Source organism: Chanos chanos, chromosome 9 (genome assembly GCF_902362185.1).
Source record: "Chanos chanos chromosome 9, fChaCha1.1, whole genome shotgun sequence".
Taxonomy (NCBI): Eukaryota; Metazoa; Chordata; class Actinopteri; order Gonorynchiformes; family Chanidae; genus Chanos; species Chanos chanos.
The window spans coordinates 36,218,519-36,244,075 of record NC_044503.1 but is presented as its reverse complement, the minus strand read 5'-3'; the positions used below and the strand labels follow the sequence as shown (position 1 = coordinate 36,244,075).

Genomic DNA, 25,557 nt, shown 5'->3' with positions numbered 1-25,557 from the left:
TATTATTCATTACTATTCATTACTTTCCTTTATAAATGTTATATTGTCTGATATTAGTCAGAAATGAAAACAGAGATATGTACATACAGTTTGTTTGTCCTGTTTGGTTTCCATTAGTGAAACCCTACCATTCCCCTCTGTTCAATCAACTCCTCTCTCTGAATGATTAAACACTGTGTAGTGGGAATTCTTCACCAGCTGTCAATCATTATTGTTACACTTCATCACTATCATCTCAACGGTATATGAGCCCTAAACTCAATTACAAGGCTGATGAGAAGGGTTCAGCCTGTCAGCCTTGATGGAGTCATATGTCTCCGTATGAAAATATCTGTCAAATATGGAAACTCAGGTCTGATCCAGGATCAGTCCAGGTGTGGCCTGTGACAGCAGGTTCTGAGAGATTTTTTTTAACCATCTCTCTCGCTCTCTTTCTCTTTTTCTTTCTCTCTCTCTCTCTGTACAGTGTGGAGACAGATCTAAGTGAGGATCAGTCTAAGTGTTTCCAAAACGTTCAAGATAACACGTCCATGTCTGAGTCAGATGATGTCCTGGTGAGAATTACTGAGGGTCATAAAACCGCCCTGAAAAATAAGTATGAGTGCTTATATGAAGGTGTTGCACTGAAAGAAAACCAAACCCTCCTCAACAGCATTTACACAGAGCTCTACATCACAGAGGGAGAGAGTGAAGGAGTGAATAAAAAACATGAGGTTTTACAGATTGAAACAGCATCTAGGACACGGGATTCTCAAGACAAACCAATCAGCTGCAATGACATCTTCAAACCCTTGTCAACCAACCAAACTAAAGAGCAGAAAAAAGCCTTATCTAGTGAGGAACCTGGAGGGGACAGACAAAAGCCAGAAATCAGAACTGTACTCACTAAGGGCATTGCTGGAATTGGAAAAACAGTCTCTGTGCAGAAGTTCATTCTGGACTGGGCCGAAGGAAGGACCAATCAGAACATCGATTTCATTTTGGTTCTTCCTTTCCGAGAACTGAACTTGGTTAAAGATGATCAGTTCAGTCTTCATGGACTCCTGCTAGAGTTTCACCCAGAGCTGAAAGACTTGGATCCAAAGAAATATAATGACTGTAAAATGCTGTTCATCTTTGATGGTTTAGACGAGAGTCGACTTCAGTTGAATTGTTCTGAGAGGCTGTTTGAGGTGACCAAAACATCATCAGTGAATATACTGATAACAAACCTCATTCAAGGAAATCTTCTTCCCTCTGCACTCATCTGGATAACCTCCAGACCAGCAGCAGCCAGTCAGATCCCCTCTCAGTTCATCAGTCGTGTGACAGAAATCCAAGGATTCAGTGATTCACAGAAAGAGGAATACTTCAGAAAAAGAGTCAGTGATGAGAGTCAAGCCAACAGAATCATCTCACACATCAAGACATCAGTGAGTCTCCACATCATGTGTCACATCCCAGTGTTCTGTTGGATTTCAGCCACTGTGCTTCAGGAAATGCTGTGTCAAGACAATGTTGAAGAGATCCCTAAAACTCTGACTGAGATGTACACACACTTCCTGCTCATTCAGACTAAAATGAAACAGCAGAAATATGAGGACAAAGTTGGGACAGACTCAAAGAATGTTTTGGAATCAAGCAAGAAGATCTTTCTGAAACTTGCTAAACTGGCTTTTAATCAGTTGCTGAGGGGCAATATCATGTTTTATGAGGAGGATCTGAGAGAATGTGACATTGATGTGAGTGAGGCCACAGTGTACTCTGGGATTTGTACTGAGATCTTTAAGGAGGAATCTGTGTTTCGTCAGAAGAAAGTCTACTGCTTTGTGCATATGAGTGTTCAAGAGTTCTTTGCTGCTCTCTATGTGTTTTACTGCTATGTGAACAAGAACATGGAGGCACTGGAGTATTTTATGCCTAGAGAGATCAATGCATCATACAACATATTCATGAAGGTGCTGAACTTTTTTCTGTTTAGAGGCAAGACAAACAATGTTCCCTTGGATAAGTTGCTGAAGAAAGCTGTGGATAAATCTTTGGAGAGTAAGGATGGACGTCTCGATCTGTTTGTCCGCTTCCTTCATGGCATCTCATTGGAGTCCAACCAGAAACTCCTACAAGGCCTGCTGACACACACACAGAACAACCAGAAGAGCATCAGGGAAGTCAGCCATTACATCAAGAAGTTAAATAAAGATGGTGTCCTGCCTGAGAGATGGATCAATTTACTGCACTGCCTGACTGAAATGAATGATGGCTCTCTCCACGAAGAAATTCAAGCTTTCATCAAGTCTGAAAATTACAGAACTAAACTCTCACTTGCACACTGCACAGCACTGGCCTACATGTTTCTGATGTCAGAGGAGGTGCTGGATGAGTTTGACCTGAAAAAATACAACACATCAGATGAGGGTCATAGGAGACTGGTCCCAGCTGTGAGGTGCTGCAGAAAAGCTCTGTGAGTTTTTAGTTTCAGACATTTGTAAAGTAGCACTAATAGTTGTATTATTTAAAATGAAAATGAAGTGTGGCTGATCTATGCTGTGTTCCAAGGTACAGGTGGCTGTTTTTGAAAATATTCTCGGATTGTTTCATTTTTGAAATTATTAGATTATTCATGAAATATTATATCCCATAAACATTACAAGAGAGAATCGATTCATGCAGGCAAACTTATGTAAATGGCAGTGCAGTATATGGATGATGGTCAGTAACACATCTGCGCATATATAATATGCAGACTGTGTGTTATACATTATTATCTCTGTTTTTAACATTATTTTTAGTCTCCTCAGTTTCAACAAGTCTGATACCACAGTACATAGGCCAGGGCTTTTCAACTACACACTCAAGTGGGCCGGATTTCAGAACCAGGCCTTGTTCATGGCCCAGAAAATGTTTGGAAGCCTATTTACAAGGAAATATTTACATTAAATTAAAATCATTACATCTTTACACATTTACATTTATTTAAAACCTTTACAGTTCTACACATATTTATATTGATTACACATTTGGAAATAGTAAAGGAACTTCGTTTGTCAAAACAGGCTGTAAAAAAGTGGTTTTCATAGTGAATGTTTCAATTCAGTGTTGACAAAGACATTTTTATCAGCCTTAGAACAGTTTGTAGTCGACAGGCAGGTTTTGACTTTGTGAACAAGATCAAAATCATAGTCTGTACCTGAAGATTAACATAGGAAAATTTAAATACATTCAAGCTCTTGTGACTGTAACTCTCTCTCTCTCTCTCTCTCTCTCTGTCCAGACTTGCTGGTTGTAGACTCACTGAACAGTCCTGTGAAGCTGTAGCCTCAGTTCTACAGTCAGTAAACTGTCCCCTGAGAGAACTGGACCTGAGTAACAATGACCTTCAGGATTCAGGAGTGAAGTTGGTCTGTGCTGGATTGAAGAATTCACACTGTAAATTGGAGATACTGAGGTCAGTTTTAGTTAGGACCTGAAAAGATATTTTTAATAAAATGTTTTGTGTCATTTCCTTACACTGGATTTACCTGTGTGTTAGATCTCTAGCTGAAGTAATTCACTTAAACTTATCAGTTTTCATGCCTTTTCTTGTGTGTCTTGAATGACCGAACCGTAACTATATCAGTGAAAGAATGATCTCAGAACAGACTTCTGCAAATCCCAGCCATGGTGACTTGTGGGGTGCTGTACTATGGCTGCCTTGCTGTGTTTCACACTTGGCATTTGTATGTTTTTATCTTGTTGTTTATTCTCCTTACTTCACACCTTGCCTGCACTGAAGTTTCACCTATAGGTTTTGCGTTATGGTGTGTGATTGGATTGTTTACAGTGATTTTAAACTCATATCTTACCCAAGGACGCAACCATGGTTATGTTACTGGTGACGCAGCCTGTGAGATCCGATACAGCAGATAATTCTTACTGTCGTTTCACAATCACATATCTCCGGACTATTCAGTCGTTGTAGACTCGATACCACACTGTCTTAGAACAAATCCTAAGAGAGGTACTACACAGACGAAGTGAAAACATGGATGTAAGGGTGGTATTCGTCACCGACTGAGAGGGTTGAAAAACAAACTCCCTCTGCCTTCTATCCTGCTCATCAACACACAGTCCCTAAGAGCAAAGACAGACGAGTTGGCAGTCAGTACCCGCTACCTGCACGAGTATCAGAGCGCCTGTGTCTTGGCAATAACTGAGACTTGGCTGGATAGTAACATTGTGTCCAGTGAGGTGGAGCCTTCAGGTTTATCGGCATTTAGGACCAACCGAGACCCGAATATCACCAGGAAGACTCGTGGTGGCGTTTGTCTCCTCATCAGAGACGAGTGGTCTCAGGCAGTTGTGGTGAGAGAGCACCTGTGTACTCCTGACATCCAGCTGCTGTGTGTCTCTCTCTATGACCTTTCTATCTGCCCAGGGAGTTTCTCCGAATTTTCCTCACCTTGGTATATATACACCCAAAGGCAAATTTTAATAAGGCATTAGAGATGATATTTAATATCTCACAGAAACTCAAGCCACTTTCACCTGATGCACCCAAGTTTAAATTCTTGGAGATTTAAATAATTGTTCCCACCACTAGGGGCATCTGACCACAGTGTAGTCTATCTCAGCCCTGTCTATCAGAGGCTACTAGAGAGGGAGAAGCCTCAAAAAAGGCCTGTCAAAGTATGGAACAATGACAGCATAATGGCTCTACAGGAATGTTCTAACTGCACATTATGGGAGGTCTTTAATAGCCCTGATATTAATGATCAGGTTGTAGCAATGTCTGATCACATCAGTTTCTGTGTAGACTCTGTGATACCTACTAAGACCTATAAAACCTACCCTAATGATATGCCTTGGGTGTCCAACAAATAAAGAAACTAATCATTCAGAAGAAAAAAGCCTACAGAAACCAGGATGAAACAGCTGGAAGGGACAACCAGAGACAGATTAAAAGACAAATACAGCTGGACAAGTACAGCTACAAACAGAAGATAGAGGCCACTCTGGCATCCGGAGATCCCAGACAGACATGGCAGGGAATTAAAACCATGACCAATGTTCCCTACAAGGCCAGGGGAAAGCCAACACTCGTCTTAGATGGTAGTGAGGGACTGGAGATGATAAACCAGCTCAACACCTTTTTTTGTCACTTTGAGAGTAGCTGAACACGCCACTGTGATGCACCCCCCCCCCCCCCCAACCTAACCTTACCATCAAGGAATCAGAAGTCTGTAAGCTTTTTAGAGGCTGTAACACATGAAAAAGCCCAGGTCTGGAGAATTTTTGTGGAAGTGTTCTAAAGCACTGTGCTGTACAACTAGCACCTGTGTTTACTGACATTTTTAGGTCCTCTCTTAATCTTCTCAAGGTCTCTACCCTATGGAAAACATCTACAATTGTACCCGTGCCAAAAATGCCAGTCCCATACAGCCTAATGACTTTAAACCAATAGCATTGACATCGCTGGTCGTGAAGTACTTTGAGCGTCTAGTGTAGAGATACATTGTATCACAAACACAGCACCTCATGGACCCTCTGCAGTTTGCTTGCCAAGCCTCTAGGGGGTGCAATTCTGACTCTGTTGCACTTATTGCACACTCACCTTGAAAAACCAAAGACTCATGATTTTATCTGTAGACTTCTCATCTGCTTTTAATACTATTCAACCCAGTATTTTAACAGATATATTGGCTACATTTTCACTTGAAGCTGGCTTGACTTCATGGATTGTTGATTTTCTTAGCTGTAGAATCCAGCAGGTCAGAGCAGGTACGTCACTCTCTGACCAAATGACCACTTGTACAGGCTCCACCCAGGGGTGTGTTTTATCACCTTTACTGTTTATTTTATATACCAACTCTTGCACTAGCACCTTCCCTAATAAACACTTTATTAAGTACACAGATGATACTGCCTTGGTGAACCTCCTGTATGATGGGGAGGAGGAGCATGGGCCAGTTCTTGACTACTTCCTAAACTGGTGTGAGAAGTCAAACCTTCTCCTGAACTCCACCAAAACAAAGGAAATGTCCACTGATCTTAGAACGCTGCAATCCTCTAACCCTACCTTTATTAATGGGGAGCCAATACAACTTATAACAAATAACAAGTACCTTGGCATTGTGCTTGACCATAAGCTTAAATGGGACCTGTGGACTGACTTCATAAACACTAAGACACAACAAAGAATGTACTTTTTAAAGAAATTGTTATCCTTTAATGTCCACAACAAAATGCTTCAAATGTTTTACTGTGCTTTTATTGAAAGTGTTTTAACCTTCTGCATCATCTGCTAGTTTGGCAATGCTACTGAGGCCCAGAAAAAGACAGAAAAATGGTAACAACGGCCAGTAAATTTTTAGGGATTAAATGTATAGAATGCATTTACAGAGACAGGATGATGAATAAGGAAAACAACATCATGGGTGACAACAGACACACCCTTGCATCTTCGTTTAAATTGTTGCCATCTAGGTAACGACATTGTACCCCTCTATTCGCTAAAAATAGATCCAAATTTTCATTTGTTCCACAAGCCATTAAGCTTTTAAACAGGTAATGCGTATAATAATAAGCAGGATGTCCAGCTGGTCTAGTCAGCCTAATCTACTGCAAGGTGCAAAGTATGAGTATGTGTATAGGTATGTGTGAGTGTATGTGTGTATGAGTATGTCTGTTGGTCTATTGGTGACTCTGTGATGTTGTGATGAAATGCCTTGTGATTGTGCTGTAAACCAGTTTTCCTAGGGGGACAAATAAAGTATCTATCTAGCTATCTATCAAATAAGCAAAAAAGATGATTCTAGGCTGTCATCGCTTGGCAACCTAACAGCCAATAGCAATTCGAGATACTAATTTCTGAAGTCCGCCAAAGCAGCCAAGTGGGTAAAAGTAGAAGTAACAGTCAGTCTCAGATAAGATTTTAAATAACTGTAATCCACTCCACTTTCTTCGTCCTCCATACGTTAAATCACAGTGTAAATTTGCGTTTTGTGAAATTTAATGCGTTAGTAATTGTCGAAATATTTAAATTATCCGTTTAGATTTGTGTTCAAACGGTTTTCTAATTTGTCTGAGACACATGTTAGCTATAGCATGTGCGGGGACTTTCTTTTCAGATCTGACACAGAGTAGATGTAAACGGCACTGAAAAGGTTGAAATTACAACAGCACTGTCCACTTTCTCTGTCCTTAAACACAATGTACGTATCTTTTCTGTGTATTTGAATGAAGGGATAATGAGACAAATATTTCGACTATCCGTCTTTATTTAAGCTCAAACGGTTTTGTATTTAGTCTCTGACACGTTAGCTGTAGCATGTGAGGAGATTATTATTCCAAACCTGACAGAAAAGCGAGAGACTCATTTCTCAAGCCCGCGAAATGCAGGGACAGAAGCGTAAAAGACCGAGCGAGTTCTCTGAGGTAAAAACTGGAGGACGGGAATGAGTCCAGTTTGTTAGAAATGACAGCAGCATCTCATTAACTGTTCGTTAACTCTCAGAGTAAGTCTTGTTCCCTCAAGCAACATAAAATGCATTTTTATATTCACCTTATCTCTTCTGCAGATGTGTGTTAAAACGGTTTTGTAATTAGCCTCTGACACATTAGCCATAGCATGTGAGGGGATTCTCTCTCCAGACACAGCGTTTCTACTTTCAGTCGAAGACCGGAGAAATCTCTGACTGAAATCTACCGTTCACCTGCAGATTCTGTAGTTTGCTGTGTTCATATTGGTCATTAACTCAGTAAAGGTTTTTTAATAAATGAACAACTGAACTTGTTTGTAAAATAGGGAAGTACGGCGTTGAGAAAGTGGAGACTTAATAGTGTAATTCAGGGGTTTAGCGGTATACGGAGGAAGACAGTATATAGAGAGAAAAAGTGAGGGGACAGGTTATTATGTTGGGCACGAATGTTGATCTCTAGTCATTTGCCTTATACTTCACTTAAAGATAAATTTGAACGTTAACAAACGATTTGACTGGAACCAGTTTGGATCTTGGATCTGATGGAGATTATTTTAAAACTAGTCGTGTTATTGGCACTTTGGTTGACTACTGTCACCTAGTTGAATATATTTGGATACGTGAATATGACTGAATATATAATTATATCTGTGTCTGTCATCTCTTTCTGTCTGTTTGTCTCTCACTCTCTTTCTCTCTCTTTCTCCAGACTTGCTGGTTGTAAACTCACTGAACAGTCCTGTGAAGCTGTAGCCTCAGTTCTACAGTCAGTAAACTGTCCCCTGAGAGAACTGGACCTGAGTAACAATGACCTTCAGGATTCAGGAGTGAAATTTCTCTGTGTGGGACTGAAGAATCCACACTGTAAACTGGAGATACTAAGGTCAGTATTAGTCAGTCATTGGAAATGCAATATCGATAATATGTTTCGTCTGAGCAGATGTTTTAAGCAGAGATCCAGACTAACTTTTTTCAGAAGCATCTTAGAACTGTCCTGAAACTTTGTCTCAACTATCGCAAAGTGAAAACTGACTGTCCCAAATATGACATTGCTGTTGTTTACATAACTGTTACATTTATTTCTCAGATGAAGTGTTTGTGTTGCTATGATGCTATCAGACATTTAAAAAAAACAAAAAAAACAATATGATTTTAACTCTGTAGTTATGGATAGTCTTTCGTTCCATGTATTTGTAAGAGTAACACAGTTACACAGACAGTAATAAGTGTTGTCTTCAGTCTGAACAGTCATTTATTGTGTTGAGTATTTATACTGCATAATAGAACTGGAGCCAAACAGAGTGTAACCAAACACACGGAACAGGGGCACAAGACATCTCAAGACAAAAGTCCAAAATGAGCTGCAGGCTGTGACAACCCACACAGTTAATCACATCTCATTCTTCCTGGTGAAAGGACAAAAAGATTGAAACAGGTCACATATCCTCTTTGCTGCTCTAACAACTAGACAGACCAGATCAGGAGCAGTTTCATATGTTTAAAACCTTCAGGTTCACATCCCAAACTCAAATCTCTCTCTCTCTCTCTCTCTCTCTCTCTCTCTCTGTGATGTTGTCTCTGTCCTAATCTTGTGATTAGATGGTGGTTGGTTAACAGTCATAGCCATGAGGATGAATTTGTTTCCTGTGCTGGTCTTGTGTTTAAATCAGCAGTTAATCAGTATCACCACTCTCAGGGCATCAGGGATTACACTGAAACACTCATACACACTCTCCATCTCATTAGAAATTAGGGACGCAAACTCTCTTGATAACTTTATATTGATATTTTTCTCTTTATCTTGATATTTTTCACTTCCGGTGCTATCCAAGGTGGCAGCCAGTAGCAACCGTTCCATCCTGTTTGTAACGTTTTGTCTATTTACCCTAGCTTTAGTACTTTTTCACGTTTTTCATAGGCGCTTTAGTCTTTTAAAGAATGCACTCCGCTCACTTTATTGAAGGTTTTTCAGATGCTCCTGCTCATCGGAACACTTTTTTGCCCAAACAATATGTAACTGAAAATAGGGGGGGTGCAGGCTCCCTTTGTTTACAGTCGGGAGGAATTACTATCATGGCGAACAGGGTTTTCCCCTGAGAGATGCAAACAACATGTTCCAGAAGAAATACTGAGGAAGTACCGTGGCTGCAGAGCAGAATTAAAGCTGCGAATGAAGAAGTGGAGATGCAAGCTGTATCTCACTTCCATCATTATGGGAAACGTGAGATCGCTGGCAAATAAGACGGACGAATTAACGGCACTGGTGAGGAGTCAGAGGGAATTTCGGGAGAGCAGTATCATGTGTTTTACGGAGATATGGCTCCACGAAGACATTCCTGACTACAACTCTACCGTCACCGGCTTCGAGACGATACGGGCAGACAGAGACCGAAAGAAGAGTGGTAAGAGGAAAGGAGGGGGGCTCACTGTTCTCGTTACCAACAGATGATGTTATCCAGGGCACATTACTGTCAAGGATAAAGTCTGCAGCCCGGACATTGAACTTTTAGCGGTGAGTCTACGTCCCCATTATTTGCGGAGGGAATTCTCACAAGTTATAACAATCGCTGTTTATGTTCCGTCATCCACTGACGCGAACACAGCGGGTGACGTCACACTCTCTGTCACAGCGGAGCTTCAGTCACAGCACCCCAGCGCTTTCATCACGATTTCTGGGGACTTCAACCACATGACTCTCTCCTCTATTATGACAAACTTCACCCAGTTTGTTGGCTGTCCAACCAAAGACAACAAAACCTTAGATTTACAGTATGCTAACATTAAAGACGCATATAGCTCTACAGCCCTCCCCCTACTTGGCAGATCGGATCACAACCTGGTCCACCTCTCACCCCAGTATAAGCCCTTAGTCCAGCGGCAACCTGCAACCACCAATACAGCCAGGAGATGGTGGCAGGATGCAGTTTAGGCTCTGAGGGGCTGTTTTGAGGCTACGGACTGGGAGGTTCTGACCAAGCCGCATGGTGAGGACATAGAGGGGTTAACACAATGTATTACGGATTACATTAACGTCTGTGTGGACAATGTCAACCCCACCCGCACAGTACAGTGTTTCCCAAATAACAAACCCTGGATCACCAGAGACATAAAGGCCCTCCTTAATGACAAAAAAAGGGCCTTCAGAGCTGGGGACAAGGAGGAGATTAAGAGAGTCCAGAAAGCACTGAGTGCTAAGATCAAGGAGGGCAAGGACACCTACAGGAGGAGGATGGAGTACAGGCTGCAACAAAATAACACAAGGGAAGTGTGAAATGGTAATGAGGAGAATCACCGGCTACAGTCAGACCAGCAGCCGTATGAGAGAGGGCAGCATGGCCAGGGCCAATGAGTTAAACCTGTTTTTCAACAGGTTTGACACTGGAGCCCTTGTCCACTCACCCCCCAGCCCCTTGACCATTAGGCGCTTTCGCACCGGAGGAACTTTTCCATAGTTCTTAGAACTGTTGGAGAAAGTACCCCCTTTTTCGTGTGTTCGCACCGCAGGAACTTAGAACGATTATAGTTCTAAGAACTCCGTTTTGAGGGGCTTTTTTAGCTCCTACTTCAGGGTAGGTACTTTCACAGCGCAATAGGAACCTTGTGACGTAGGTATACAGCCATTGGTCCAGACGCAGGTATACGATGATTGCAACCGCCATTTTTAAAGATCCGTACGAAATATAAAGTCTTGGACCGTATTACATTTAGTTTTTGATATCGTGTCTAAAAATGTCTGGAATTGTAGGAGGGGAGACGTGGTTTTTATGTTTTATTTTACCGGTATTTTATATCTCCCAACAATGACCATTTTGCAACGTCCAATGTATATTTTTACATTGAAGAGGTAGCGTACATTCCGCTTCGGTAGGTGCTTGTGTGTCCGCTTGTGTGGCTGTGATCCGAATTTTAAACTAAAATAAGAATGTGTTTATCCGGCTTACGATTTGAGGGCTGCGGCAGGGAAAAAGGAAAAAAAAACAAAAAACAAAAAACAAAACGCGATGCTACGAGCAAGCGTCAGGCACAAGCGCTATGCTAGCACCCGAAAACTACTATGTCCACCGAGTCATTCACTGCTATTGCGGTGGTAAATGCATAAATCCAGGGGGACATTTTTTTTCCATTGGACAGGTACTGTCGCCATACAGTTTTATTTTCGTTAATGAGAATGCAGTTATATGTCTAATGTGCACTCAATATTTTTGTCATTCAAATTCAATAAAACTGGTTAATTGTGTATACTGTAGTCTTGTTTGTCGATTTCTTTTACCACAGTAATGGCATTTTTTTCCCTTTTGGAGGTATTTAAAATGTCTTAAAAGTCATTAAATTTGTACTTAAAAATGTGCAGCTATCCATGGTTAGACGTAAACAACAGCTCTTAGCTGCTGCACCGTCTGCCGGCTTACGTCACTTCAGCGTTCCTACTGGCGGTGCGAATGCAAACAGAAAAAAGGCCCTAGAACGAATGTAGTTCTAGGGGAAGCTCCACAGGGGGTAGTTCCTATCGAATTAGACCCTAGAACTGTGCGGTCCAAAAGCGCCTATTCACACCTCCCAAATCACCATGCAGCCACCCTCCAGCCCTTCTCAGGTCCCTCCTGCTCCTCCCCCCTCACCACTCCCCCCAGCCATCACAACTGACCAGGTGAGAAGACAACTGGAAAGACTCCACTCAGGCAAAGCTGCAGGCCCCGACGGCATGAGCATAGAAGTGCTCAAGGGATGTGCCGAACAGCTCTGTGGTGTCTTCCAAAACATCTTTAATTTGAGCCTGGGACTAGGAAGGGTCCCTACACTCTGGAAAACATCATGCCTGGTCCCTGTGACCAAGAAGGGGCACCCCAAGGTCTTAAATGATTACAGGCCAGTGGCGTAAACATCACACGTGATGAAGACCCTGGAGAGGCTGGTCCTCTCCCACCTTAAACCCCTGGTCAGACCAGCACTAGGCCCCCCTGCAGTTTGCTTACCAGGAACATGTCGGAGTGGAGGATGCCATCATATACCTGCTGCACCGAGCCCGCTCTCATCTGGACAAGGCTGGGAGCACTGTGAGAGTCATGTTCTTTGACTTCTCCAGTGCATTCAACACAATTCAGCCTGTATTGCTGGGAGACAAGCTCAGGAGCATGCGGGTTGATGCTCTGCTTGTGACCTGGACAATGGACTATCTGACAAACAGACCAAAGTACGTGAGACTGGGGAGCTGTGTGTCAGAGACAGTGTTAAGCAGCACAGGGCCCCCCAGGGAGCCGTCCTCTCTCCCCTCCTGTTCACCCTGTACACTTCTGACTTCAGTTACAACTCAGACACACTGTCTCTCTCCCCCTCCTACACTCACACACACATACAAACTTTATCTCTGCCACCACTCTCAGGGCATCAGGGATTACAATGAAACACTCATACACAATCTCCATCTCATTACAACTGTATCTTACCACTGACACTGAGTCTCTCTCTCTCTCGCTCCCCCCCCCCCCAACCACACTCACGCACATACACACACTGTCTCTCTGCCTCTCTCTTTCTCTGCCTCCTACACTCACACACACATACTGACTCTCTCTCTCTCTCTCTCTCTCTCTCTTTCTCTCTGTAGGTTGTCTGGTTGTTTAGAGACAGAGGAGGGTTGTTCTTCTCTGGTTTCAGCTGTGAGTTCAAACCCCTCACACCTGAGAGAACTGGCTCTGAGCTACAATCGCGAAGGAATGAGGCTGCTCTCTAACAGAAAGAGGGATTCACAATGTCACCTGGACAGACTCAAGTAAGTAGAACAGGACTGTGTGTGTGTGTGTGTGAGAGAGAGAGAGAGAGTTTTTCTGTGTGTAAAAGAGAGGGAACATGTATGTGTGTGTGTGTTTACATATGAGGATGTGAATGTGTGTTTCATTGTACATATCTTTATGAGAAAGAGATTAAATGTGTGTGAAAGAGTGATTATCTCTGTGTTCATATGTGTCTGTAGGAGAGAGTGGGGTTTGTATTTGACTGTGTTTGTGTGTGAGAGAGAGAGATGTATTTTTGTTTGAGAGAGGGAGGGAGTTTATTTGAATTTGTGTATGTATGAGAAAAAGTGTGTACTGTGCGTGTGTGTGTGCGCGTGCATGTGCGTGTGTGCGTGCGTGCATGTGTGTGTGGTTGTGAGGCAAAGCTAGCTTGTGACAGACTCACTCACGATGCGGGGCTCAGAAAAATGCTGTTCCTCACTAAGTAAACTATGTTTTTCTAGAGTTTATTGTTGTGATTGGTAAACCAGTGTCAGAGTATTTCTTTGGTTAGAGTTAAGGTGAGGGTCAGGGTGAGGGTTATAGGGATAGGTTAGTATTCTTTAGTTACAGGAAACTGGGACTCAGTGGGAATTCCTTGCTTAGATATGTATACAAACATGTCTATGTGTGTGTCAGTGTGTGTGTGTGTTTGTGTGTGTGTGTTTTGGTGTCTGTGTGAGAGAGGTAACTGATTTGTATGTGTGTGTTTCTGAGAGAGAGAGAGAGAGAGAGAGAGAGAGAGAGAGAGTATGTGTGTTTGTGTTTGTGTTTGTGTTGATAGAGGGAATGTATGTATGTTTTTCTGTGCAGAAGAGAGATTGTGTGTGTGTGTGTGTGTGTGTGTGTGTGTGTGACAGAGAGAGGCCCTGTACTTTAGTGCTGTCCACTTGTGATCAGATCACCAAAATTAGTGCAAGGTGTAAACAGGGCCAGAGTGTGTGTTCTTTCTCATGTAAATGAGAACAAGAGAGTGAGTGTTTATTTGGATGTGTGTGTGTGTGCGTGACAATCATTATCTCTCTTCCTCTGTCCCTCTCATTTGCACACTCTCAAACACACACACTCTCTCTCTCTCACACACCCACACATAAACATAGACACACTGAGTCTTTCTATCTCTCCTTCACATGCAAACACACTGTCTCTCTCTCTCTCCTACACTCACACCCATACACACACATATATTACTGTACGTTCACACTGAGCGCGGCGAGAGCGTCAAAGTGACCGGAAGTCATTCATTTTCAATGAGAGCCAGCGTCTTTAAGCGGCGAAGAGTGTCGCGGCAAAGGGCGTCGCGGCGAGGGTGGTTTGGGCGTCAAAATACAATTGAAGTTCGGTTAACTTTATGGTAATGAGATATGACGCGGTTGGGCGGCAACCAATAGAAACTTGGAAGTGCTCCGCTCTAGAGAATTGTAGAGAACACGACAGTATAAACTATTGTTCCCACAAAACTTTTGGTCCTAAGCAAAATGGAGGAGAAACTGATTATATCGGTGGCGGGTTTCCCCATGTTGTACTGTAATGTAGGTTATGCACAAACGTTAGGGTTAATTAAAGACCAAGGCTAGTAAACGTGTCCTATAAACTCCATGCTGGAATTTGACCTAGCCTATCATTAACACAAAAGACACACAACAACAAAAAGCTTTTAAGTAGTGTTTTTCATTAGTTAATTTTGTTACGAAATATGTAATTAGCATTGTTTATTTATTTCTGTCATCGGTCGATTTCGCACCTTCACATTTAAAATATCTCATAAGGTTAACTTATAGCCTACTGGTGGTCAGTCAGCACAAAGATACCGCTCGACCTGTTTGTTTGCTTTATAGCCCCTTTAAAAACGTTTGCATAACCAAGCTTTCCGAAGGAGCTTGTACCCGCCTATTTCATCAACGGCAGAGCGTCCACAGTGTTCAACAGCGTCGTTGGCAGGGAGGTTTGGGCGACTCTTGACGCTCTCACCGCTCTCAGTGTGAACGTACAGTTACTGTGTGTGGCTGTGTTTAGGTGAGAGAGATATTATGTTTGTGTGTATGAGAGAGAGAGAGAGAAAGAAACAGAGAGAAAGAGAACTTGTCTGTGTGTGTGTGTGAGAGAGAGTAAGACAGAGGGAGAGAGAGAACTTCAACATGTTTGTGTGTATGGCCATTTTCACATATGCACTATGGACCATGTCTGCATAATCAGGTTCACATTTTGTCAGAAGCCCTTTCACACATGTGACACACAACAGGAGACTGTCAGTGTCAGACGTGTTCTCTACTGGAAATTCTCTGGTTGGTTTAGGGGAGGGGGTACCTGGGTAGAGCCTGCAGGAGACAGGGCATGATGCAAAAAGTACTCTGTGAAAATCACAGTGTTTTGTTTTCAAACATATCAAAAAAGGCGGGTGAGATTACCGACTTTTGTCTGACGATTTCGGCATCGGCCCTCACTGACAGAAGTTCCCGAATCTTGTCGTCTCTCCTGTTAGATGTTTTCGTTGGTGTCTTCATGTAAACGACCCTTCTTCACCCTCGGATGTCTGTATTCTTCTGGTTTCACACCAGTCACATGTTAGAAACGACATCAACACGCCCACTCACTCACTGAGCATTCTCCGGCTGATTTGGACATTTGTGTTCACACATACAGCCGCTCTGGTTGGAGTCTAGATTATATTTGGGTTGCAGTGCATGTGTGAAAGGGGCTCATGAAAGAGAGAAAGAGAACTTATGTGTGTCTTTGTGATAAAAAGAGAAAGAGAACTTGTGTATGTGAGAGAGAAAGAGAACTTGTGTATGTTTTTGTGTGAGAGAGTGAAAGAGAATTTGTGTGTGTGTGTATGAGAGACAAAAGGTGCTTTTGGACCAAACAGTTCTAGGGACTCATCGAGAGGAACTACCCACCCTGGATCTACAGGGCCTTTTTTCTGTTTTCATTCGTGCTGCCAGTAGGATTGCTGAGGCAACATAAGCCGGCCGACAGTGGTATGGCTACGTCACGCAAAGAGCTGTTGTTTACACTAGATACAGGGCTTTTAAGACAGATAACAGTTTCGATATTTGAGGATTTAAAAAAAACAATAATGATATATCGGCTGATATTTTTTCAGAAAGCCATAACATAAACAAAGATTTACCCCAACATTTATTAAGGCTGTGTCCGAAATGGCATACTACATACTACTCGCATACTAATTACGACGTAAAAGTAGTATGTAGTATGCAGTACGTGAAAAATAAAAATTTTGCAGTATACGACAGTTACCCGGATGATGTACTACATTGGCGAAAATTTCTAGTATACATCCCGAGCTCACTTCGCCGACTACTGCATCCCATGAAGCAACGCGGTGATTTCCAACTGTCAAAAAATGTTAAAAACATGGCGGACAGCGACCGAACCAGCTTCAACTACAACTGCAGCTGCAGTTCCGAATATAAATGTATCAGCTGCATATTTCGGTGTAATAAATCTTCATACGCTTTCTTATAGGGCTACTTTTGATACATATTTGTGGTTGTCGTGTGTTGTTCGATTTTAACAGAACAGATAGCCCAACCGATAGCAAACGTGCAGTACACTACACGAAAGTTGTCATAATTGTGTACCATAGTGTATACTAGTGTGTGGAGTAGTGCGCAGTATGCAGTGTATACTAGGCTAGTATGTAGTATGTAGTACGGTAGTATGCCATTTCGGACACAGCCTATGTGTAGTTATTTAAGAGTCCTCACCAAAATAATGAGACGTAATGCAGTTTAAAATAAACTTGTTTTGGTGCCATAAATAGTACTTTGTACAAAGGTGCAAGCTACGAGAAGCCATTTATCAACCACCATTTGGCACTGTCTAAAACATGCCATCTTAGACTATGCAGTAAACTGATAGTGACCTAGAGTAAACTCTGCTGTTGAATGCATCTGCTATTACAAGACTGTCTGCTACAAGGATTTGTGACTCTGGGATTTCATGCTACACATTTGAAAGAGAAGCTAGATACCAAGCCATGTTAGATGCTTGTTCAGCTCACGTTAATTTACGTGTCCCCTCTGGTTTAATAATTTCCAATGCACCGACAGACATACGAATCACAGATATATTTACCATTGCTTCATTTAGGGAGAATAAGATGAACACTATAGTTAACCACGTATTAACGTTAGCGGTCTTCCACTAATAAACAACGCATTAGCTGACTTTGTGGGTAACCTCATTTAGCAATGGGTAGCGTTATAAACTGCTGTAAGTGATGTTGCCAGAAAATTTTTAGAAGTGACGAGGGAGAAATGATAGGACCATTTTGTTTGCTCGCTAGAACTGCTGTACTGTTTAATAAATAAACCAAGTTTGTCAACAGCTTAGCCTGCACCACTCAAATACTCTAATATTTAATGTAATTTTGATGTTCGACTGACAGTACGGGCTTTCACATTGCTGCAGCAAAACCAGGCATGGCTGACATGAATGTCGTCAAGCTTATTTGGGCTAAGAGGACAAGTGATGGTGGATGTTTATTATTATTTGAGTAATGAACACAGATGATCTCTGTTGTGGGCTACTCTGCTCGACTCTGCTTCAGTCAGCTGATTGTTATCATTTGTTGTGTTCACATGTGTTTTGCCAACAGTGGAGTTGCAGTGTGCCCTCTAGAGGACAAACTACGCAATGACAACATTCATATCGTCTTCTGTCTCTCCGTTTCTTTTTTAATTGTCATTTATCGGCTGTTATAAATGCCGATACCGATATCAGCAAGTAGCTCATATCGGCCAGTATTATCGGCACGCCGATATATCGGTTGGGCTCTAGTTTACACGGCTAACCAGAGTATCTGCACATTTTAAAGTACAAATCTAATGACTTTTAAGACCTCTTTAATACCTCTAAAAGGAAAAAATAATACAATTACTGCGGCAAATTAGATCTAAAAAACTAGACTACAGAATACACACAGTTACTGAGTTTTACTGAACAAACTAGACTACAGAATACACACAGTTATTGAGTTTTATTGAACAAACTAGACTACAGAATACACACAGTTATTGAGTTTTATTGAACAAACTAGACTACAGAATACACACAGTTATTGAGTTTTATTGAATTTGAATGACAAAAATATTTGGTGCACATTAGATAACAGATAATCTTCTCATTAAGGAAAATGAAACTGTATGGTGATAGACCCAGTCCAGTGGAAAACTTAACAGTCTTCTCATTAAGGAAAATGAAACTGTATGGTGATAGACCCAGTCCAGTGGAAAACTTAACAGTCTTCTCATTAAGGAAAATGAAACTGCATGGTGATAGACCCAGTCCAGTGGAAAACAACGTCCCCCTGCATTCACCATCGCAGTAACCGTGAACCACTCGATTGAATGTTTTGTGATAAAGTTCACATTGCGCCTCATACGAATCTCTGGATGGTTTCAGCCACGATATTTGGCGTCTTCCAACCTCTTCTCACTGAATGTGCATTTCCCCATGACTGACCCTGCACTGCTCACTCACAGTGTCCTGTTTTTGGCTTTTTCCTTTTCCCTGTTTATTTCATTTGACCTGTTTAACCTGCAGACAGACAGGTATTGGACACTGCAGGAATGGTCATTGTTGTGGGATATAAAATACCGGTAAAATAAAACATAAAAACTGAACACAAAATAGACACGCTCATTCATTCTGCACCAGATCAAATTTAATGTCTCCCCTCCTACAATTCCACACATTTTAAGACATTTTTTGAATATCACAAATCTAAATTTAAGAGGTTTTAAGACTTTTTATTTTACACAGGTTTTTAAAAATGGCAGTTGCAATCAATGTACACTTACTTAAAATGGTTAACTGAGAACTATGATTGTTCTCAGTTCCTATGGTGTGAACACTTGAAAAAGGGGGAACTTCCTCCAACAATTCTAATAACTATGAAAAAGTTCCTATGACGCGAAAGCGCTTAATGAGAACTTGCGTGTGTTTGTGTGTGTGAGAGAGAGAGAACTTGTGTGTTTGTGTGTGTGTTTGAGAAAAAGAAAACTTGTGTGGGTTTGTATGTATGTGTGTGTGTTTGTGTGTATGCATGGGCGTGTGTGTGTGTGTGAGAGAGAGAACTTCTGCGTGTTTGTGTGTATGTGTGTGTCGGAGACAGAAAGAGAACTTGTATGTGTGGGTTTTTGTGTATGTGTGTGAGAGAGAGAGAGGACTTGTGTATTTGTGTGTGTGTGTGTGTGTGTGTATGTGTAAGAGAGAGAGAAAGAATTTGTATGTGATTGTGTGTATGTGTGTGTGTGTGAGAGAGAGAGCTTGTGTGTGTGTGAGAGAGAGAGTGAGAATGGAAGAGAACTTGTGTGTGTGAGAGAGAGAAGAAGAACTTGTGTGTATGTGCATGTGTGTGAGAGAGAGAATTTGTGTGTTTGTGTGTATGTGTCTGTGTGTGAGCGAGAGAAAGAGAGAGAGAGAGAGAACTTGTGTGTGTTTGAGTGTGTGTCAGAGAGGGAGAAAAAGTTTTTGTGTTTGTGTGTGTTTGAGAGAGAGAAAAAGAACTTGTGTGTGTGTGTATGTGTGTGAGAGAGAGAGAGAAAGAGAACTTGTGTGTGTTTGTGCGTGTGTATGAGAGAGAGAGAGAGAGAGAGAGAGAGAGAGAACTTGTGTGTGTGTGTGTGTGTCATTCATTATCTGTTCTGTGTTTTCTGTGTTTCAGTGTTCATTGGATTAGAAAACGACAAGAACTAACAGAGTGTAAGTACACACACACACACACACACACAGAGTTGAGAGTGTGTGATATGTTTTCTCCTCTAATTTCTCTTCTTCTCTGTAGATGCCTGTGATCTCACACTGGACCCAAACACAGTAAACACAAAACTCTCTCTGTCTGAGGGGAACAGAAAGGTGACAGGTGTGAGACAGAATCAGTCGTATCCTGATCATCCAGAAAGATTTGATGTCTGGTCTCAGGTCATGTGTAGAAAGAGTCTGATTAGACGCTGTTACTGGGAGACTGAGTGGAGTGGAGATAATGTTGTTATATCAGTGACATATAAAGGAATCAGGAGGAAAGGAACGAGAGAGAGTGATGACTTTAGGTTTGGAAACAATGAAAAGTCCTGGAGTCTGTGGTGCTATAGTAACAGTTACTTTGCCCGTCACAATAAACAGGAAACTGTCATACCTCGCGACCCCTCACACACACGCAGAGTAGGAGTGTATCTGGACTGGTCGTCTGGAACTGTGTCCTTCTACAGCGTCTCCTCTGACACACACACACTCACACACTTACACACATTCCACTGCACATTCACTGAATCCCTCTATGCTGGGTTTGCTGTTTATGAATATGACTCCTCAGTGTCTCTGTGTCAGATAAAATAAATAAACACACAGACACACACACACACACACACACACATTCTTTTTCTCTTTTTCACATGCACACACAATGTTCATATGTACCTTTTACATTTATTTACACTTCCACTTGGACACACACTCACAAACTCACAAACACAAATGTGTGTGTATGAAGTACAGTCAGAGTTTTATTTATGTATCAGAAATCTGTGACTGTAATAATAAACAATTATTCATTCATTTACAAAGTTTTGTAGAGATTTGTTTGTTTTTGTCTTTTTTGAGAAATTCTTGTCCATTTACTTTTAAATTCTTGTTTATTTGTTTTTATTTTTTGTTACAATCACAATGTAAACATGCACATGTCAGAGAGAAAGACACGAATAAAATATCATTTCTTATAAAAATATTGAAAGTGTTCCTGATGCTGAACATACACACTGTCTCTCTCTCTCTCTCTCCTCTCTCTCTCCTATTCTCACACACACAAAGTCTTTAACCAAAGCGACTTACAGTAAGTGCATCAATCAGATCACATCACCCCATAAGCAAAGATCACAATAAAACTAGACCAATCATCCTCAGTATCATGCTCCTGGAATTCTACGACAATAAATAAATAAAGACCTGTGATATAGGGACAAGGTTAGTACATGTTTTTTGTTTGTTTGTTGTGACATAGAAAGGGAACATAGGCAGTGGGGGACAGGTAGGTTCTGAAAAGGTGGGTTTTTAGTTTCCTGTGAAAGATGACGAGATTCCACAGTCCTGACAGAGAGGACGGTCAGTCCACCACCGCGGAACAATGGCACATACACACACACAAACACATATACACACACCCTCTCTCTTACACACACAATCTCTCCCTCTCCCTCTCTCTCTCTCTCTCTCTCTCTCTCACACACACTCTGAGACACACACACACACTCTGTCTTTCCCTCTCTCTCTGTTTATCACACACACACACACACACACTCTATCTCTACCATACCTGGACTTCTGCAGGAATAAACCTACCCTGACTCCCATCTCCACCCATGGAGAAGTTGTGGAGGTAGTCCACTCCTACAAATACCTTGGAGTACACGTGGACGACAGGCTGGAGTGGACTAAGAACACAGAGGCCCTTTACAAGAAGGGCCAGAGTCGGCTCTACTTCCTGAGGAGACTACGACCCTTCCATGTCTGCAATAGGACGCCTCAGATTTTCTACCAGTCAGTGGTATCCAGTGCCATTTTCTATGTGGTGCTGTGCTGGGGGTGTGGACTGAAAGCTGGGGGTGCTAACAGACTGAACAAGCTTGTCAGGAAAGCCAGCTCTGTCAGAGCGACAATGTACTCCATTGCACATGTAACAACAATGCTCTCTATTGCACATTACACACCACACAGTAGTGATAATCTTACCACTACTGCTCTATATTGTGGCATATCATTATATACTATGTATATAACTCCTGCACTATGGCAATAACTTCTATCTACCTCAGTATTCTCACTTTATGGCTGTTACTATGTTACCAATCACTGCACTATGTACAGAACAACCTTTTTTTTTTTTTTTATCTTATTTTACCTTTATTTTATCTGTTTTAATTTTATTCCTATTTTCTATTTATCTTATTATATTCTACTTTTTATTCTATGTTGTGTTTGGTGTGTGCTGATGGTGTTGTTGCGACACTTGAATTTCCCTCAGGATTAATAAAGTACTTCGTATTCGTATAACAAATCCATCACAGCCAGGCTAAATAACGACTGTGATCGTTTCAGACTGAGAAATGCCCCATGCAGGCCCGTGGACAGACCACCCTCTTCGGAGGGTCTGTGGCCTGTAATCAAAGGTGGGTCGAGAAAGCTTTTGAGATGACATTAACAACTATGAACTGTTTTATAATGGCTGGTCGTGGTTCAGTTAGAGGGATGGGTTGGGTTGGGTTCCTCAAAACTGTTAGTGTTCGCACAGCGCTTAGCATATACATATGCTGACCCTTCTGCTCTAGATCCATCTGTAGAGTAAGTTACATTCAAATATGTTACCCTTTTGCATGTCATGGTGAAACAGTCAACCTCAGTGCATACCTCAATGCACACCTCCCGCCAGTATGGTATTGGCTGGACAACGGGTCCTGTAAAGCGTCTGCCCTTGCCCTTCTTGATTTTCTTTCCCAAACACCGATTCTGAAATAGAGTTTTTTATACTCATAATACTGCATATTAGAGAGTTTACTGCCACAGTGTTCACAAAGACCTCCCCAAATGATGATACTAAATTATGAATTGATTATTAAATGAATAATTATACCAAATAATGGGGAAAAAAAAAAGATAAGTTCTTGTGATTTTTATGATGAAGACAAATTATACAAGGAGGCTGTGCCTTGTTATCTGATCTTTTGTTGCATTCCTTTTTTCATGATGGGGGATTAAATTTTCATCACAACCGTTATATCTATGATTTCACTCCCATCAACTGGACAAACAACCTCTATGCCAGATAACCAAGGTATGCGCAGTTTGAGTACTTCTTCTGAACTGAATATGCTCTACCTCAACACATGGGAGACACAGCCAAAAAAGACACTTACCCACCACCACAGAGACCCTGGTATGTGTCCCAGTAACACTGATTCCTGTTTGGCCAAGCGTTCACACGGACACAGTCGGGTGGGGATGCTGGCAGGCAATCATCTCCTCATCGCTGCAAAAGTAATTCTCACATGTGGCACAAGGTGGCGCCAGACCAGTTGTGGATGGATCTGGGGAGCATCACCCTGAGCCTCTCCTCACATTATGGTTCCTCATAAAAGTCCTCCATAATCAGGTGAAAAGAAATAGTCAGTGACTCCACAAGTAGCAAAGGAGACGTGTGGTAGTCTCGACCAGGGATGGGCAAATCCGGTCCTGGAGGGCTGGTGCCCTGCTGGTTTTTGTTTTCACCTCTTAGTTACCTGTTGATTTTCACCTTGAAAACAGGTGTGCACACTCTTCAGCCAATCACAGGTTGTATTTAGTTGGTTGACAAGAAAAACAGCGGGACCATGGCCCTCCAGGACCGGATTTGTCCACCCCTGGTCTAGACCCTCCCTGGCCAGCATGGCAGTTACACACATGATGTGAAATGGAAATATATGAGAATGGATTATGACTAAGTTGGGAGGTAAAGAGGGAAAAAAAGAATGTTGCATGCTACTAACAATGACTATTGCGTCTATATCAATATGGTGACTCCTTAAGACTCTCCACAGATTATGAGATTGGATTGAGGGGTACAAATACAGCACAGGAAAGTCTGTCTGAGCCTCATATAGAAGAGATAGTTTTAGAGCAGGTAAGACCTTGGGTAAGTGGATAAACTGGTTTACAGAATGGAACAAGAAAGAAAGACAAACAAAAAGCTACTAAATCACCCCCCCCTCCACCCCCCCTCCCTGAGGAACTGATCTAAAGTGGACTTCCAGACACTGTCACAATGAGTTTGAAGCACGGCATTTGATAATAAGAAATATTATCAAATGCCAGACAAAAACTGTCAGACACAATCTGATCTATTTTTCTTAATTGATTTTGAGTATCTAAGTGTGAATAAATTAAGTTGTTATAATGAGGCCTCTATCACCATAGATACATTGGTCCACTCTGACAGATGAGTACATAGTGCCAGAGACCCAGACATTAATACAGCCAAAAGCATTTTCAAATCTAATTTCATTTTGTGTGGTAATTAGAAATGTGTTTCAAAGCCAGTGAGCTCCTGTTCACATCTATTCATTATGTTTAGAGATTTGAAATTAAGGGTTGTGTTAGCATATGCTGTCAGACTGTTTATGACTGTGTGCACAATTATTCACTTATCAAGCCATGACTTTACTGATCCCAAAGTGTACACGTCCCCAGATTCCTCCAGCAATTTAACACCAACCACCACTCAGTCAACAACTACAGGTATGTACTCAACTCTTGTCTACTGTATACACCTATATCTCTTTCACAACAATAATTCAAGTCAAAACTTTATTGTTCCCAAGGCGTACACATCCCCAGTGTCCTCTAGTAATTTAACACCAACCATATCATTCAGCCAATAACTATCTCTTTCACACCATTTTGACATGTGAGCACATGTCTGCAGCTCAATGACTCGGCGTATGCAGGCTGCAAAAAACGAATAAATTAAATTCGTACCACTAGAAAAATTGAAACAAAATGAAATTGTTATATTTTCACATGTATTTTAATAACAATTTTTGATTAAAACTATAGGGGTTATTATGAAATTAAATTAAACCTTTTTTTGAGCAACATTTACAGTAAATTACATGAAGTGATGGTTTACGCAATGTCTCATGCAAGCATGATGTGGTGATGCTAAACAGGTTTCATAGTTACATAGCTCAACTCTGACAGATGCATACCTACTTCTGGGAACTCAGACATTAATACTGTTGAAAGCATTTTCCGACCTAATTTCATTTTGTTACTTGATGAGAAACATCTTTCAAAGAAAATGCATACCTGTTCACACGTGTTCATCATTACTGGGTGTTTAGAAGTATCAAATCATTTCTAAGGGTTCTATTACAAAATCCTGCCAGAGTGTTCATGTCTGTTTGGACAATAATTCACATGCTTAGTCTTAACTTTATTGATCCTAAAGCATACAAATACCATGATTTTCCTCATGAAAGTGCCCCCAAATGGTAAAATAGGGCAATTTCTTTCTGGATTCTTCTTAAATGGGGTCTTGAGTCAGGCCACGAAGTCAGTGTAGATACATCAAAGCATTGCTGAGATATGGGCTCACTTCCTGTTTGGTGGTTTCGCTGCTGATTTTGATTGGCTGTTATGGTGAAATGTTTTGGAGAATCAAAAATCCATTTGATAACTTTTGTGAAGCTTAGCCTTAAGATCATCTTTTACAAATTTGGTGAAGATTGGACAAAGTTTGTATGAGGAGTAGCTTCAGGGTAGAAGCCTTAATCAATGTGTCAAATTTCACAAGTTTT

General features: G+C 41.5%; 1 protein-coding gene across 1 annotated transcript; it reads left to right on the top strand.

Annotated features, from left to right (window-relative positions):
• Positions 1-273: 273 nt before the first annotated feature.
• LOC115821719 (protein NLRC3-like) lies at positions 274-20,569 on the top strand. Its single transcript, XM_030785521.1, has 10 exons — positions 274-374; positions 467-1,918; positions 1,970-2,440; positions 3,251-3,424; positions 8,146-8,319; positions 9,537-9,838; positions 10,502-10,701; positions 12,010-12,084; positions 12,389-12,631; positions 20,027-20,569. Exons 1-10 carry the CDS (start codon positions 274-276, stop codon positions 20,567-20,569), a joined length of 3,735 nt encoding a protein of 1,244 aa, XP_030641381.1.
• The last annotated feature ends 4,988 nt before the right edge of the window (positions 20,570-25,557 follow it).